General features: G+C 30.1%; 2 protein-coding genes across 3 annotated transcripts; both read right to left on the reverse strand.

The window, feature by feature from the left end:
- Positions 1-1,170: 1,170 nt before the first annotated feature.
- On the reverse strand, positions 1,171-4,372 carry LOC122609343 (ER membrane protein complex subunit 7 homolog). Its single transcript, XM_043782398.1, has 7 exons — positions 4,189-4,372; positions 2,737-2,780; positions 2,499-2,607; positions 2,241-2,304; positions 2,048-2,164; positions 1,831-1,939; positions 1,171-1,529 (listed from the first exon to the last, which is right to left on the reverse strand). Exons 1-7 carry the CDS (start codon positions 4,263-4,265, stop codon positions 1,435-1,437), a joined length of 615 nt encoding a protein of 204 aa, XP_043638333.1. The 5' UTR covers positions 4,266-4,372; the 3' UTR covers positions 1,171-1,434.
- Positions 4,373-6,785: 2,413 nt separating this feature from the next.
- LOC122582270 (B3 domain-containing protein REM17-like) lies at positions 6,786-11,095 on the reverse strand. 2 transcript variants are annotated; one of them, XM_043754645.1, is made up of 10 exons: positions 11,005-11,076; positions 10,807-10,883; positions 9,943-10,219; positions 9,308-9,456; positions 8,980-9,211; positions 8,694-8,770; positions 8,383-8,611; positions 8,103-8,245; positions 7,756-7,984; positions 6,786-7,321 (listed from the first exon to the last, which is right to left on the reverse strand). In XM_043754645.1, exons 1-10 carry the CDS (start codon positions 11,021-11,023, stop codon positions 7,287-7,289), a joined length of 1,467 nt encoding a protein of 488 aa, XP_043610580.1. In that variant the 5' UTR covers positions 11,024-11,076; the 3' UTR covers positions 6,786-7,286. The 2 variants fall into 2 exon arrangements, with proteins under 2 accessions (XP_043610580.1, XP_043610585.1); XM_043754650.1 differs by lacking the exon at positions 7,756-7,984 and having other exon boundaries at positions 11,005-11,095.
- Positions 11,096-14,761: the final 3,666 nt, after the last annotated feature.

Below are 14,761 nucleotides of genomic sequence, written 5' to 3' on the forward strand. Positions count from 1 at the left end.
CTAAGATTCCGTATTTTGATTATATATGAGCGCAAAGATGCTTATATATGCTTTAGAACACGTCTTTTTATTAATTCAATGATAATTATTATTGTGTCGTCTAAAAAATATATAAAATAATAATGATCATTGTTTTTAAATGAGATTGTTTTTATATTATATTTAATATATATATATATATATCATAGAAAAAGAATTTTATGATTTATAAATATTTACGTTTTATTAATCATTCTTTAACATATTTGATAAGTATATATTATATATTTACGAGCATAGTGTCTGCGTGTTGCGATGGCTAGAAGGTGATGACAATATAAAATGGAGGCAGTGGTGGAGAAGGAGGGCGGCGACAGAGGATGATAGAAGGTTGATGAGAGTGTGTAATGATTAGAGAGAATGAGGGAAAGAAGGGTATATAAGGGTTTATGTTTAAGTAGGGGTATTTTGGGGGGGAAAAATGTTGAATTTTAAGAGATTCAATACTTTTTATAAGGGAATATAGATAAATTATAATTTTATTATTTGCACTAGTTGTAAATTGACTATTTTTTATATTATCATAAACTACGAATAATAATGTAATTATCAGTTAATTTTAGTTTACGTTCATAGTCAGGCGGGTTTAATCTAGTCTTTCATATAATACAGTTAACCCATTAATATTTATTCTTTAATCCATCGTTACACACAACTTATAACTTATGATCTCAACCGGCGATCTCTCAGCATATTATTATTTTTTACTTCAACCATTCGTTACATCAAACTATTTATATTTTGACAAATACTAACTCATTTTAACATATACTATTAGATTTATACTTATAATTAAAACCAGTCATGAACTCATGATGCCAAAAAAATAATTCTTGACCACTACCATTCCTTACGGTCGACCCCATTGCGTTGCCAGAATACCATTTGTTGCCAACCGTAACATAAAAGCAGGTGCAACTTTAAAATGCATTTGTCTAGACGAGTAAAAATATGAATACATGATGATATAGCCTTTTGCAGGTAAACTGCATGTTCTGTGTCTGCAAAACATTGTACACATCATGTAACCCAGACCCATACTTTTGAGTAGTACAACAACAAAAAACATGTAATAAAGTCTCTTTACCATAAAACCCTAATTTTATTAAAATTCCAAAAAAAAAAAGTCTCTTTACCATGATTACAATTATATTAAGAAAACACATTAATGTTCTGCATTAAGATCAAACATATAAACTTCAATAAAACTAAAGTGCATGAAGTGAAGTGTACAAAAACGCCATGATCAACCTAAGCAAATCCTACATAAAACATAACTGTTGTGTGTTGGCCCCATTCTAGTCTTGTAATCCCGATACATATACATGATCAGAAATAAAACTCAGGACCGTCAAATTTGAACGAATAGCAACAAGCAGATGGATATGTTGATATCTAATTGCTCCTTCCAGCTCCAGGCATCAAGTTTGCTATAGATGGAACCCCCTGGTTCCTCATTTCTTCTTGCGCTTTCCTAATTTCTTCTGGATCTGTTCTCAATGCAACCAAACAGAGTATTAACAATTTATCCAAGGAATTAAGGAAACGAATAAATGATAATTAACCCAGAGCTCCTAACGATGTTACAAGTGTAGCATTGTTTATGATTTACTTATTAGCTTACAAACTTCAACTAATGCAGCACTAACTTTATAGTAAAACTTTACTAAAACCATAATACATAAAAAATTTACATTTTAAATACTCAAATGTAAAAAAAAAAAAACTAAATTAGACACATCTTCTCGGGTGATGAGAGCTCAAAGAGTAGTACAGACATAGAATGCTTACCCATGTTCTCAACTAATTTGGGCATCAAGAACACCACCACCACCATAAATCCAATCATGAGACCCATTGGACTTTTCACAAGAGACATTATGTTAAAAGGTTCTCTGATCTGAATCCATGACAGAAAAACTCAACCAATTGAGTACCATACAAAATCTTTACTTATAAAAAGAGGTATTAGATTACAGAAAGTACTAAGACACGTAAAAATATTGACCTCATAATATTGTTCTTCTCTCAAAGGCTCCAAAACAAGCTCATTCAAACCTCTTCGGGTCTCTGTCAGTGCAGCCTGCACCTTACCAGGGTTCCTGGCACTCACATCTACACGTACCTGGTTTAAAATGAAAGCATTAATAAATGGAGGTAAATATAATTTTATAGACAAAAGGGGCATAATGTAAACTGACCGGTGAAAACAAATAACCAATGGCATCAACTTCAATAAGGTGGGTTCCAGCAGGCACATTGTGGCTTTTGAGGTATTATTAAGGAAGTTCAGAAGTGATTAAAATAAACTAGTGGAGTGATAACTAAGCCCTAAACATCAATTACGCCCTACTTGCTGTATGGCTCAGTCAAATTAACTTTTTCCAGTAACTAATATATGACAATGTTCTTAAATTGAAAATCAGAGGAAAGGATGGAAAAGTTAGTTGGTAGGATACAATGAGAAGTAACCATCAGGCTTTAGAAAGGTAACTTGCTGACCGCCATTCAATATGACTTTGGTGTTGGTAGACTTTATCGGTAGACCAAAGCCCTTTGCACTGAAACCTGAAATGTCAAATTCAAATAAAAATTTTGAAATAGATATCAGAATTCAGAAAACAGCAAAATGAGATAATAAAAAAACTCAAACAGAAGCAAGATAAAGATGAATTTTCTTTGCAGAAAGTTCCATACCAGGAAATTTAACTCGACCATTAATATCATATGCTCCTCCATTTCTATAAAGCAACAAGCAAAAAGAAAATATGTTAATGAAGAGAAACCAAAACACCTGAATCAAATAGAACAAACTAACAAACTTATTCTCGAGATGATATGTATAAGCAGTAGAGATCCAAAGTCCAAAGACTGTTATTCAATTGTGAACCAATTTAATACTAGTCAGAGTCTAGAACTTATATATGTGTGTAACAGTGAACACTTAGAAGAATTATGCATGTTGGGTAGAGCTATGACGAGCCAAGCATTTAATAAAGTTTTCCCAATCACCATTCATAGTACCAACTTGTTGACTAATGTCCACACTTCCAGCATGACTTGTGAGCCTGTATTATTTATTTCAGAAACTCGGCCATATCACCATTGTTAGATAATCCGATTGGTCCCCCACATTCTAATAACTTCCTTCATAGCGGTAATGGATTTAATTACTTCATGCCATATGCAATGATTTGTGACACTCGATAAACATGAGATGTAAATGAAATTTCATAAACTGCATCAGCTGAGCACTTTCCAATCCCCAGTCCAGACAAAATTTCGGGTGTTGCATGAAATCATTGTAACAAGAAACAGGGGGAAAGCAATTTTGGAAATACAACTAGTTATGAAAACACAAAACACTGGTTAGAAGTAATAATAAGTACAAGAAAAATCAAAAGAGAGAGTTGAACTACGTAAAAATAAGTAGATTACCCTAAAAAAAGGATCTGCAACACAATGTTGAAGAGTCGGGAATTCGATATAATAAAATTTTGGGATGATACGGTGTCAAGTGGGTTGTAGATGAAAGGAACTTTTCCCTAGTCTCTTCACTCTTGAAATGGGTACTAGTAAATGTGAATTGGGAGAATAATTGGGTATGGACTATGGATTCCTATCGAACTGATGTCCCTTTTCTTATGTACTACGTGATCCAACTCGTTCTACAGGTGGCTTGGACAACTGGAGATGGTTATGGTTGTTGGATAACTCCGCTTTATTCACAGTCAGGTATTTTGGCTAAATTTGTACAGACTCACTCTTTCAGAAACAAACCGGTCCAGAAAAACATCATCACTGGTTAACATGAATATGTGGCTATCTTAAAGGTTAATTTCTACACATAGAGGGCCTCGATAAACATATTACCTACGTGCATACAACAATCATTTAAATCAATGATGAATAAGGGACATGGATTAAGTATCACACACACAGGGAAAAGTTATTTTGAGTCCAAAACAAAAAGGGTCCATTGATTTTCACATATCAAAGATGAAATTAATACACATAATCAGAAGATCTTATATTGAGATGAACATAAACAATATTAACAATACAAGAATTGATTAATCAGATGCAATAATGAAGCAAAAATTGAAAGAAAAAAAAATGACCTAATCGGTGATTAGGGAAGAAACGTACGGAGATGCGATTGCGAATGATAAAAGGCATGGAATTAATGACAGTAAGACTAGTAATTGAGATCCCGCAGCCGCCATTGATTGATAATATACGTAGAAGAAGAAGAAAGAGAGATTACACCCTGCGTCCGGAGATACCCACACTCACTTCACAAATCACAATCACAATTGTTTTAATTTTACGATCCGGCTTATATGAATATTTACAGCGTTAATTATCAATTTTTCCACTGAAAAAACAAATCTTTATTTTAAGGTTTATAAAAACAATTTATGATGCCTTACCAAAAAGAACAAAAATAAATAAATAAATAAAACAAAAGGAATGGTAGGATTACGTTTAGAAGTGAATGTTTACATTTGTAAAACATAAACAAGAACGGTATTCGTGTGTTGCGTCAATGATGGAGGTGATGGTAGGTTGGTGATTTAATGGCGGCGGCGGCGGTGGTGGAGTGATCTAAAGGCTCCACCCTTAGCCATAAAGACTTCGCCATCGGATTTAAAAATTCGTCGAAAGTATATCGAATGACCACTCTAATGATAGAACATAATATTTTAAGAACACCCATATAATTTTTATAATTTATCGATGTGCGGTTTTTAAAATAAAAGATTTTGAATGAATTAGAAAAATAAAATACTTGTAATTTATAGAGGAGAGTAAAAAACATTGGTTGAGATTTGAAGAGAGATAAATGGTATTATAGTTATTTAAGGTAAATATAGAATAAATAGGGGAGATATTTTGGAAAAGTAAATGTTGAAACTTAAAATCAATATTGGAAAAGTATGAAAAGTATTTGTATTAAAAATTGATTATCTATTATGAAAACGTAATTTTAAAGAAGCGTATATATACATGTTTTTTCAAAATGTAATTATAAATTTGCAAAATTTATTTTAAAAATACAAAATATATTTTGTAAACACAACATAAAAACTAATTACTTTAATAATTGAGAGGTTATGAATTCAAATCTTAACTAAAAAATTTTTTTTTCCAATAGATTTTCTCTTATGGTGTTATTGTATAAACAAATGGATACAAATGATGGCAAAATGATACATCATTTGTTTTATAAAAATATAAATTAACCATTTAACACAAAATCAAATTATATAGAACAAAAAATTAATCTGTTGAATTAATGACTTATTGATCAATCAAATCACTTAATTTTATCAAATGGATTATCGCTTATGTCATCATTTAAATTAATTAACAAATTAATAATCATAATAATCATTATACAAATATATTATTATATTAATTTGTAAAAAAAGTCTCATTAATTTACACTTTTTTGTTTTGCATTAATAATTTACACTTTTTAGCCCTGAATGTTTAATTTATATTTATTTTTATCCATCACATTGGGAGAATTCTTATTAGTTTTGCGTACTAATATTTAAAGTTACAGTTGCCACTCAAATCAATAGTCCTAATTGTTATCAAAGAAAATACAAACAATTCTAATTATTATCTAATTATCATATGACAGGTGATTAAAAATAAACCTATGAGTGTTATGGGCCTACATCATAATCAAATACATATAATTTAATGTTAAATGCAGGATCACAAGTATGTTTATATTTTAATTCTTAATTATCTTTCATAATAATATCTCATTATGTGTACAACTAGTTTCATAATATTCTACAATAGAGAAATTACCATAGCATATGCCTTATGGAATGATTATGACAAACAATTCCATCAATATGTCTCGGTTAATAATAACAGTGACGAACCTATGATTATCGTAGTATAACTTTCAAAATACAACACTTACAACTGTATATCTTCAAAGTTATAAGCTTTTATGACTTAAATGTATAAATCTCGTATCCATTGTTAAACACGAGTCTAAAATCTACAATAATATACTACTAAAGTCAACATACCAATAATAAATGTTTAAAAAATCAATTAAAAAATTAATTATATAGCATAATATCATTATGACTTTCCCTTTATCGTACACAAATATCACAAACATCTACCCTTATCATTTTCAGTTTTCAACCCACATGTGTAATTATAAAACACATTCAGCTTTTGTACATTACACGCACACACTCCTAGTTTTATAAATTTGGTGTGTGACTTTGCTCAAATTGAATTCTATGGTCATCCTAAACAAGATAATCGATTATAATAATCGATGGGGTAAATATGTATATACTAGTAAGTAGCAAAATTGCGAAACTCAGGAATCGAGATCGAATTGGTGAATAGATGAGTTTTTTATGTATAAAATAATAAGTTTTAAAATTATATATAAAAAAAAATATATCTATAATACCTTATAAAGCAAACTAGATTTCTCCCTTAACTTAATTAAGAACCTGATAAGACAAAAATGCCCTTAAATAATCTTCTTGCTAAGCACCCTCTCACGTGATATACCAACTATGCCCTTCAACCATTTTCGTCTCTAGCAAAGTAAAACCCTATCAACGCCACCACCAGATTGTCTTCCCTACCACCGCCGCATTGCGCGGGTACCATGCTCGTATATATATATATATATATATATATATATAAAACTTCAATCTTAAACATAACATGATTTTTCAACTTAAACATAATTGTCTAGAAACAATAACATAATTAATAAAAGCTTTAAAAAAAAAAGTTTGACTTTGGTTGACCTAATCCGATACAGCAGAGTCTTGACTGATACAGCCGATTCTTAAACTATACAGCCGAGTTTTGACCAAGTTAACCCGAGTCTGAAACCCTGATCGATTTTCAGACCGAGTATGACAAACCCATATCGTCAGTCAACTGGTACACGATGCGACTCGACTGCCGAGTTTCACAACACTGGTAACTAGTAATAAAACTGATATCCATCTCTTTAAACGACCAAACAATGAATCATTCACCTTCATATTTTTCAAATGGTAATACCAAACAAGATATCGATTTCATTTTTCTTGCTCCATCCTTTTTGTTTACCATCTCATTACACCCACCATAATCAAATACAAATGAACCATATTTTCGACCTTGTCCAAGGACAGATCAGATAAACAATTGGACAAACTTATGGCGAAATCTCATGTTAATTCCATTACATACAACAATCACTCTGCGTCTTCTCGAACCCCTTGTTGGCATACTGTATCAAGTAAAACATATAGACGTGATTACAAATTTAGTAGCCCATCGAAGATAGTAAAGAATGATCTTTATAAAAGATAAAACAGACACAGGCTAATTGCGACAATGTAAACCTTAGTCCTTCAAAAGATCCTCGTATCTAAATCTAAGTTCTAAATATGTAGATTAAAGAGATAAAGCTCACTCCAATGACTCATATGTATTTAAATGGATTATTAGCTAAAAGATTACTTTATCAAGTTAATCTATTTGTTTTTAAGAAAAAGATGAATTTTGCAAATGGTATAAGAGTAACTTCCATTATCAAGTCGTTTGCCTAAACAAGCATTGATTATAACTTTAGAAAAATTCATTTTATTACATGAAATGAAAACACGACATGATTTAAGAATAAAAAACCCATAAAAATGGGAAGTGTAAAAGAGAGATTACTCTGCAAAGTCATTTGAGGCCTCTGCACATTGTCAACAAGTTTAAGAAAGAACTCATCCCCTTTCTTAATACCATTTGCAACCCACATATCCCGGATTCCTCTAATATATACATGAGTGTCATGACAGCAAAGTCTGGTTGGCCAAAGCCTTTGCTTTTCGTCTATAACCACCATTTCACAGTTTCTACCAAACAAACCATTTGCTCTTGCGAAACGTAATGGAACTCTCTGCAAAACATTAGAATTTTTTTGAACTCTCTGCACCATTTCACGACACTGAAAAATACGACGGTACATTTAACAATCGTGTATGGTTATAAGAGCTGAAATATGTAAACTGAATTACCACATGGTAGTACTCGATACTATGTGCAGTAGCAGTAGACTTGAAACAAAGATTGGGTGGTGGATTTGGGACACGTTGACGACTTGGGATTGCTTGAAATATAGATTGAACACGTTTCCCATTTGGGGAAACTTCCGATAAGTCTGAGATTAATAAATACTACTTTTAGAAATCATTTAAAAATTCAATTCTAAAGAAACACGAGTATAATGGCAACCTGCTTTTCCCGAATCCAAAGCAGCTAAAAAATAGAAACAGATCAGAAAGATGGAGAGTCTACCGTGTAACTTCATTAGAGGATTATCCTCATTCTTGATAAGTTCTAATAAGATCTCGTCTCCTTCCTTTAATCCATTTGCAACCAGCATATCCCGCAACTCTCTTATACAGACATGATCTCCCGGTCTACAGAGTTTTGTCGGCCACAGCCTTTGCTTTCCATCCATCACAACCATTTCACAGTTTTTTTTGTCCAACCTATTTGATCTTGCAAAACTTAAAGGAATGTTCTGCAAAACATGGAAGTAAACATAGGATTACAACTGATAATTTCATATGGCCATAACAGCTACAATATCTACAAGGAATTACCAGAGAAGTTCGCTTGATACTATATGCAGTGACAGTGGACCTGAAATACGGATTACTGAGAGCCACCTTTGGTAATCCTGATATTTATATAATTTTATTAGGAAATACACAAATTACACAAAAGAAACAAGTTCCTGTTATGTTTATAGGTAATATAATTCAATGAGAATCATAATTCGAGGCCAAACTGTAAGAAAATGCAATGCAAGTCTATTCACTTTTTTCCGTTGAATACAGAAATTCAACAGATCCGTGCATTTTCTTGCAGTTTCTCCAATATTCATACTTGAAACAATGGCAACAGGCTTTTCCTCTTTCTGAATGAGCTCAAACCGGAAACTATCTCCTGCCTCCAGACCGATTGCAGTACAAAATTCACTTAATCCACGTTGAATACAGAAGTTCCTGCCTGAGTGGCTTCTTAGATTAACTGTCCACGAGCCTTCATATTCCACATCTTTTAGGATCATTTCTCCATTACTTAATCCATTTTCTAATGCGAATATCTTAGGAACATACTAAATGAAGAGATAGAAAAAATTATATATTTCTACTATTCTTAATACAAATGAACAGAATAAAACAATGTCCTTATATATTACTATTTATATTACCAGCCACTTGTTTAAGTTGCGTCCATATTGCTTCAATGTGCCGACAAAGTAAGGATGATGACTTTGATCAGGCTTCGTTATTTTTTTAGCCTTGAGGAGAGATTTTTTTGAGTAGTAGACATTATTTGCTCTATGGATCTTCTTCAATGCTACAAACTCATGGATACAATTATTAGTACTTAATACAAAGTCGAACCTTAATGCAATTTGTATAAGGGTTAAGTGCTTTATAAACATATTCTACTTTAGTCCAAAGTCGATTGTATTTATCCAAGGATCCAACTTTGAATGTTTCTATTGGTTGTCTCCAACTTTCAAATATTGTAACTGTATCCATCTATAGGTACTTCTTTTGAGGTGCTATCTATCTATGTTGTCACATTGAGTCAATAAAAGTTGTCACTTAAAAATACGACTGGATACATAGAATGGTAATCTTTGAAAGTTGAATACATGTAATAGAAACGTTCTAAGTTGGATGCATACACTAAAAGACTTATAGAAACGTTCTAAGCTGGATACATATACTAAAAGACTTTTGAGCTAAAGTTGAATACATTTATAAACATTAAACTTTTATATAGATTGTTTAACTGAATAAGGCAGAATCCACTCAAAACTAGAGTCAAGCTTACATGTCCGAGAAGATTTTGTAACTAAATCAGTTGAATATTCTCTTTCACACCAGCTACTGTCAAAAACCATGGTGTCAAAAACCATATCTCCTTCATGCCTAAAAACCACAATATCAAAATCTTTCACACCGTTATCTTTGGTGAATTTATCCCAACCTTCTCCAAACACCCAATCATCAACAATCTTCACCGCCCATCTCTGATTCCTCCTTTTTAATATGGCAATTTTGTTTTTCCTTCCAGCTTTTAAATATTTTCTGAATGACTTTGGTATGGACTACAACAACATATGCACGCATAATTTAGGGTCGCGAATACATTCATAATGTGCAATGTGTAGGTGAGTTTAATGTACATCAAAAGTATTTTCAATAACTAGCTATATATAGTACATCAAAAGAACAAATATATTACGAGTATTTTCAGTAGGAGGAATAGGCAATTTAGTTTTTTCAAAGCTTAACTTAGATGCCAAAAACTACTTCAAGTAACTTATGATTTTGGAGCTCAAAAAAACCATAAGCAACTAATTAAATTTTTTGGTAGCCAAACAAAGCTCAAACTGTGGTAGGAGAAACACACTCATATAATATAATCAGATTATTATCATTGTCAACACCACATTAACATTGAAAATTGTTTTAAATTTTTATTTGCAATCGGGGTATAATGTAATGGTGTAATATTTAGTGTAAGAATTAACAGATAAAACTGCTAGTAATTCATAAATAGCTGGTTTATTCCTACATACTGTTCAAATGTTGAATACGAGTATATACTAGTATAAAGCAGCCAGTAACTGTAAAGGTACAAGTGGTTAACGCAAATGTACAAGTGCTTAGAGAGAGGGAGAAAGAGAGTGACCTGCAGACGGGAGTTGTTATGATGAGATACGGGAATGAACTTGAAGAAGTGGTCAGCAGGAGCTCTCATGGCAATCGCTTTATGGAATTTACCAAAGAGAAAATATTTTACCAAAATATATAGGCCAAGGGAATATATATGTCAAAACAGAAAGAAAAATCATACATACAGTAGTATTTTTATGCATCGAAAACTTACATTTCATTTCTCCATACATATGATCTCGTATTTCCTTTTAAATTAAAATTCTCTCACGAATATCGAGAAGACCAGAAGGCTATCATTCGTTGTTTGACAAAACCCACATTTTTTTTCTTTTGCTATATGGATGTTGCTTCTCGTTTCTACCAAAATCATAGTTACTGCAACAAATTCCAACATTGTCATTTGTTCGATGCTTTTGTTTGTATGTTTCATCTATCTTTCGAATTAAACTTGTAATGTGACTCGCATTTCAATGAGGTAATTGTCTCAACAATTTGGATACAAAATGTTGTATGCTCCTTGCATCCCTCTTTAATTTAATTGGTAGTCTGATCCCTTCCATTTCTTGACCGCGTTGGTTATTGACTGTATAATGGGTTGGTTGTTGAGCACTTATATTTTTTGGGATATCCTCTTTTATTTAACGTGCATAAAAAAACTTATATTTTCTAAATTAAAAGTTTGTCCCTGATTTGCATGGTAAATGTACAAACCATTTATGCACTTAAACAAAGCCCTAAGGACTGTATTTAGCAAACCCCATATTTTTTACTCAATAATTACTCCTTGCACTATAATGTGTTGGTTGAGTACTTTTATCTTTTACAGACTAATTGCTAATTATTATATAATCGAATTTATAAATAAATTTTGATATACTTTAAGTATTACGCAGGATTACTGGTGAAATTCAAATGTGAGTCGTCCCCTAGCTCTTAGGAAATTCAAATGATGATATCATCAAAAGTCAATTTGATAAAATTAAGCGATATGATTAGTTAATAAATCATTAGTTCAACTGTCTTATTATATATATATATATACTAGGTTTTTACACCGTGCGTTGCACGAATTAACACAAATTTATAACAAATAATTCAATAAAAAATTAATATAAAAAAATAACTTTCATTGAAGAATGAATATAATTTTTATGAAATTTAAGTAAAATGTCAACAAAACACAAAGTATTAAACATTATTACAAAAAAAATAAATAAATATCAAGGGTGGGCGCCTGAGCGGAGTGCTTCCCCACTTCTCATCTCTTTTTTCATTATTCCTTATCCTCTCCCCACAAGAAAAGATTGTTTCACCATTCTTTTTCCATCTCTTCCCACTTAAAAGAAGACAAGGAAAAATTAAACAAATAAGGTGAGAGGGTGAGGAAAAACCGTCAACACCATCACCACTTTGCTACCCACCCCATAGGTACTATAGGCGGGTCAGCGTTCCACCTGGTCACCGATCGGTCCCCACCTTGCTACCCCGTACTTCGTCCATCATCAAAAAACTAAACATATAGTATATAGAAACATAAATTCAATTTTTAATACAACATTTTTTGCAGTGACTCGTTATGTAACACAACTAAAAATCATAATGGTTAACAAATTAAAAGCCAAAACGGGATACATTATAAATTACATGTTTTGTATATATTTATAGATAATTTTAACCATCTCACTTTTTAATATAGTAAAGTTGTTTTGAAGGTCACACTTTATTATGTGTTTATATATTCTCTAATAACTTCTTTTAGAGAAATCTTGAATCAGACAGTGACAAAGACGACCATTATAGAGAAAATAATAAAAAGAGCATCAATAACTATTATCTTTACTATCAATATATAATAACATATTTTGAAAAAAAAATGTTGGAATGAAAGAGGCGAGATATAATCAGGGATTGCGAGTGGGCTCTCTATGTAAACCTGGTTAAGAAAACATATTCATCGAATTTGCTCACTCATTATTAAAAATTTGATGATACTTATAATACTAATGAATTTTTTTTATAAATAACTCATCTTGATACACGTGGGTTAAAGATAGTTATAAAACTAAACATAAACTCATATTATATAATTAAGTTATATATATATATATATATATATCTTATTTAATAATTGTTCACGTAATGTACAATTATAAAAGAGATGAGAATATAATCACTTATTCATTATAAACTTAATAATAAAAAAAAGTAAAGTATGTGGACGTATTTATGTATAAACTTAGCTACATAACAATCTTACATTCACTTTTCTTATTTAATTATAATTAATATTATTGTAATGATCAATTGTTATTAACAATTATACATATAACTTACGAAGCAATAACAAATTAAACTTGAGTGTGATAACATCACTCGCACTTTATTTTTTTATTTTTTATGTTTTGAGCAATATGAAGCTTATCTTTTTGCAATAGATTTGTATTGGAAAGTAAAAGTTGAACATAAATTAGAAATTTTATATCCTTAAAAGATATTTTAAAAAAAGAATCATGGTTATTTTTTAGTAGTAATTAGACAAAATCTTTAAAATATGAAAACTTTTATAAATTTAGAATATGTCATTAAGATATATATATATATATATATCATAATATATATTATTAATATTCAATATTTTTGGTAAGAAACTATAACTATATATATATCTTTTATATGTAAATAATATATTTTATAAATTTTTGGAGATTTTAGAACGTATAATAATTATGTGTTGCAAAAAATAAACAAAAATCTTATTTGATCAACTGGTTTATGATTCACATTAAAAGTTAGAGGTTATGAGTTCTAATCTCGTTTATGACTTTTTAATTGCCTATTTATTTGATAAAAGCAAATGCCCATGTGGCTGCTGATTGGATGATGATTTGTCAAGTTCTGGTAGATGATCAACATATGATTGCCACGTTGGAAAAAGATGATGTGACGACACCAAAGACATGCCACGTATACGCTTTGAGATATATATATATATATTAAGATTTGCAGTTTAAAAATATTTCTTTTTTTCTAAGATACGTATATCTACCTATATAAGTAACAGAGGGTGTATTAAGGCTTATATTGGTATCCTTTAATCTTCACAAATCATCATTTTCAACATGTGTCATGTTTTTTCCATTAAATTTTTCTATTAATATATATTTCAATTCATCCGATCTTAATTCTAATCACTAATATGTTATCAATAAATAAATTGTGAAATAATATATTTTTCATGTCATATTTTGCTTAGTTATTACATTTTCTTCTATTTATGTGTTCTATATGTATTTTTATTATATTATTTTTATTATAATTATTATTTTGTTATATTTATTTTAGTTCTTCTTCTTATTACTATTAATCAGTAATTATTATTCTCACATACAACTTTGTTATAACATCTTACTAGATTTTAGACCCTTTGTCCAACACTAGACACGAGACTTACAATATTATTATTGTTAAATGCTTTGATAATAATTAACTGTGAACATTATTGATACAAAAATTTAACACATATAAAGTAAGAAAATTATACCTTTTTTTATTTATTAAAATAGAGCATGAATCTTGAATGAAGTTCATATTTGTTTGAAGTTAGAACGTTGTATTTTGTATGTAAAATATTACTGTAAATATTTAATAATTTTTTAAAGACTTAATATTTATATTTAAGTTGAATTGTAATTATTGTATTATACTTACCTAACTTTAATTTAATATTTATACATATGGATAGAAGTGTAGTCGACATTTAGTGCTATAAAATTTTAATAGTTTTTTTTAATATAATATATATATATATATATATATATATATATAATATATATATATATATATATTTGGGTATAGAATTAGTCGTGTAATTATATTTATTTTTACAATAAAAGTCAAAATTAGCCAAAATTAAAAATTAGAGAAAATTTAGAGTTGTGATTAATATCTAATATTAATAATGTCGTAAG

This window comes from Erigeron canadensis, chromosome 1 (assembly GCF_010389155.1).
Source record: "Erigeron canadensis isolate Cc75 chromosome 1, C_canadensis_v1, whole genome shotgun sequence".
NCBI lineage: Eukaryota > Viridiplantae > Streptophyta > Magnoliopsida > Asterales > Asteraceae > Erigeron > Erigeron canadensis.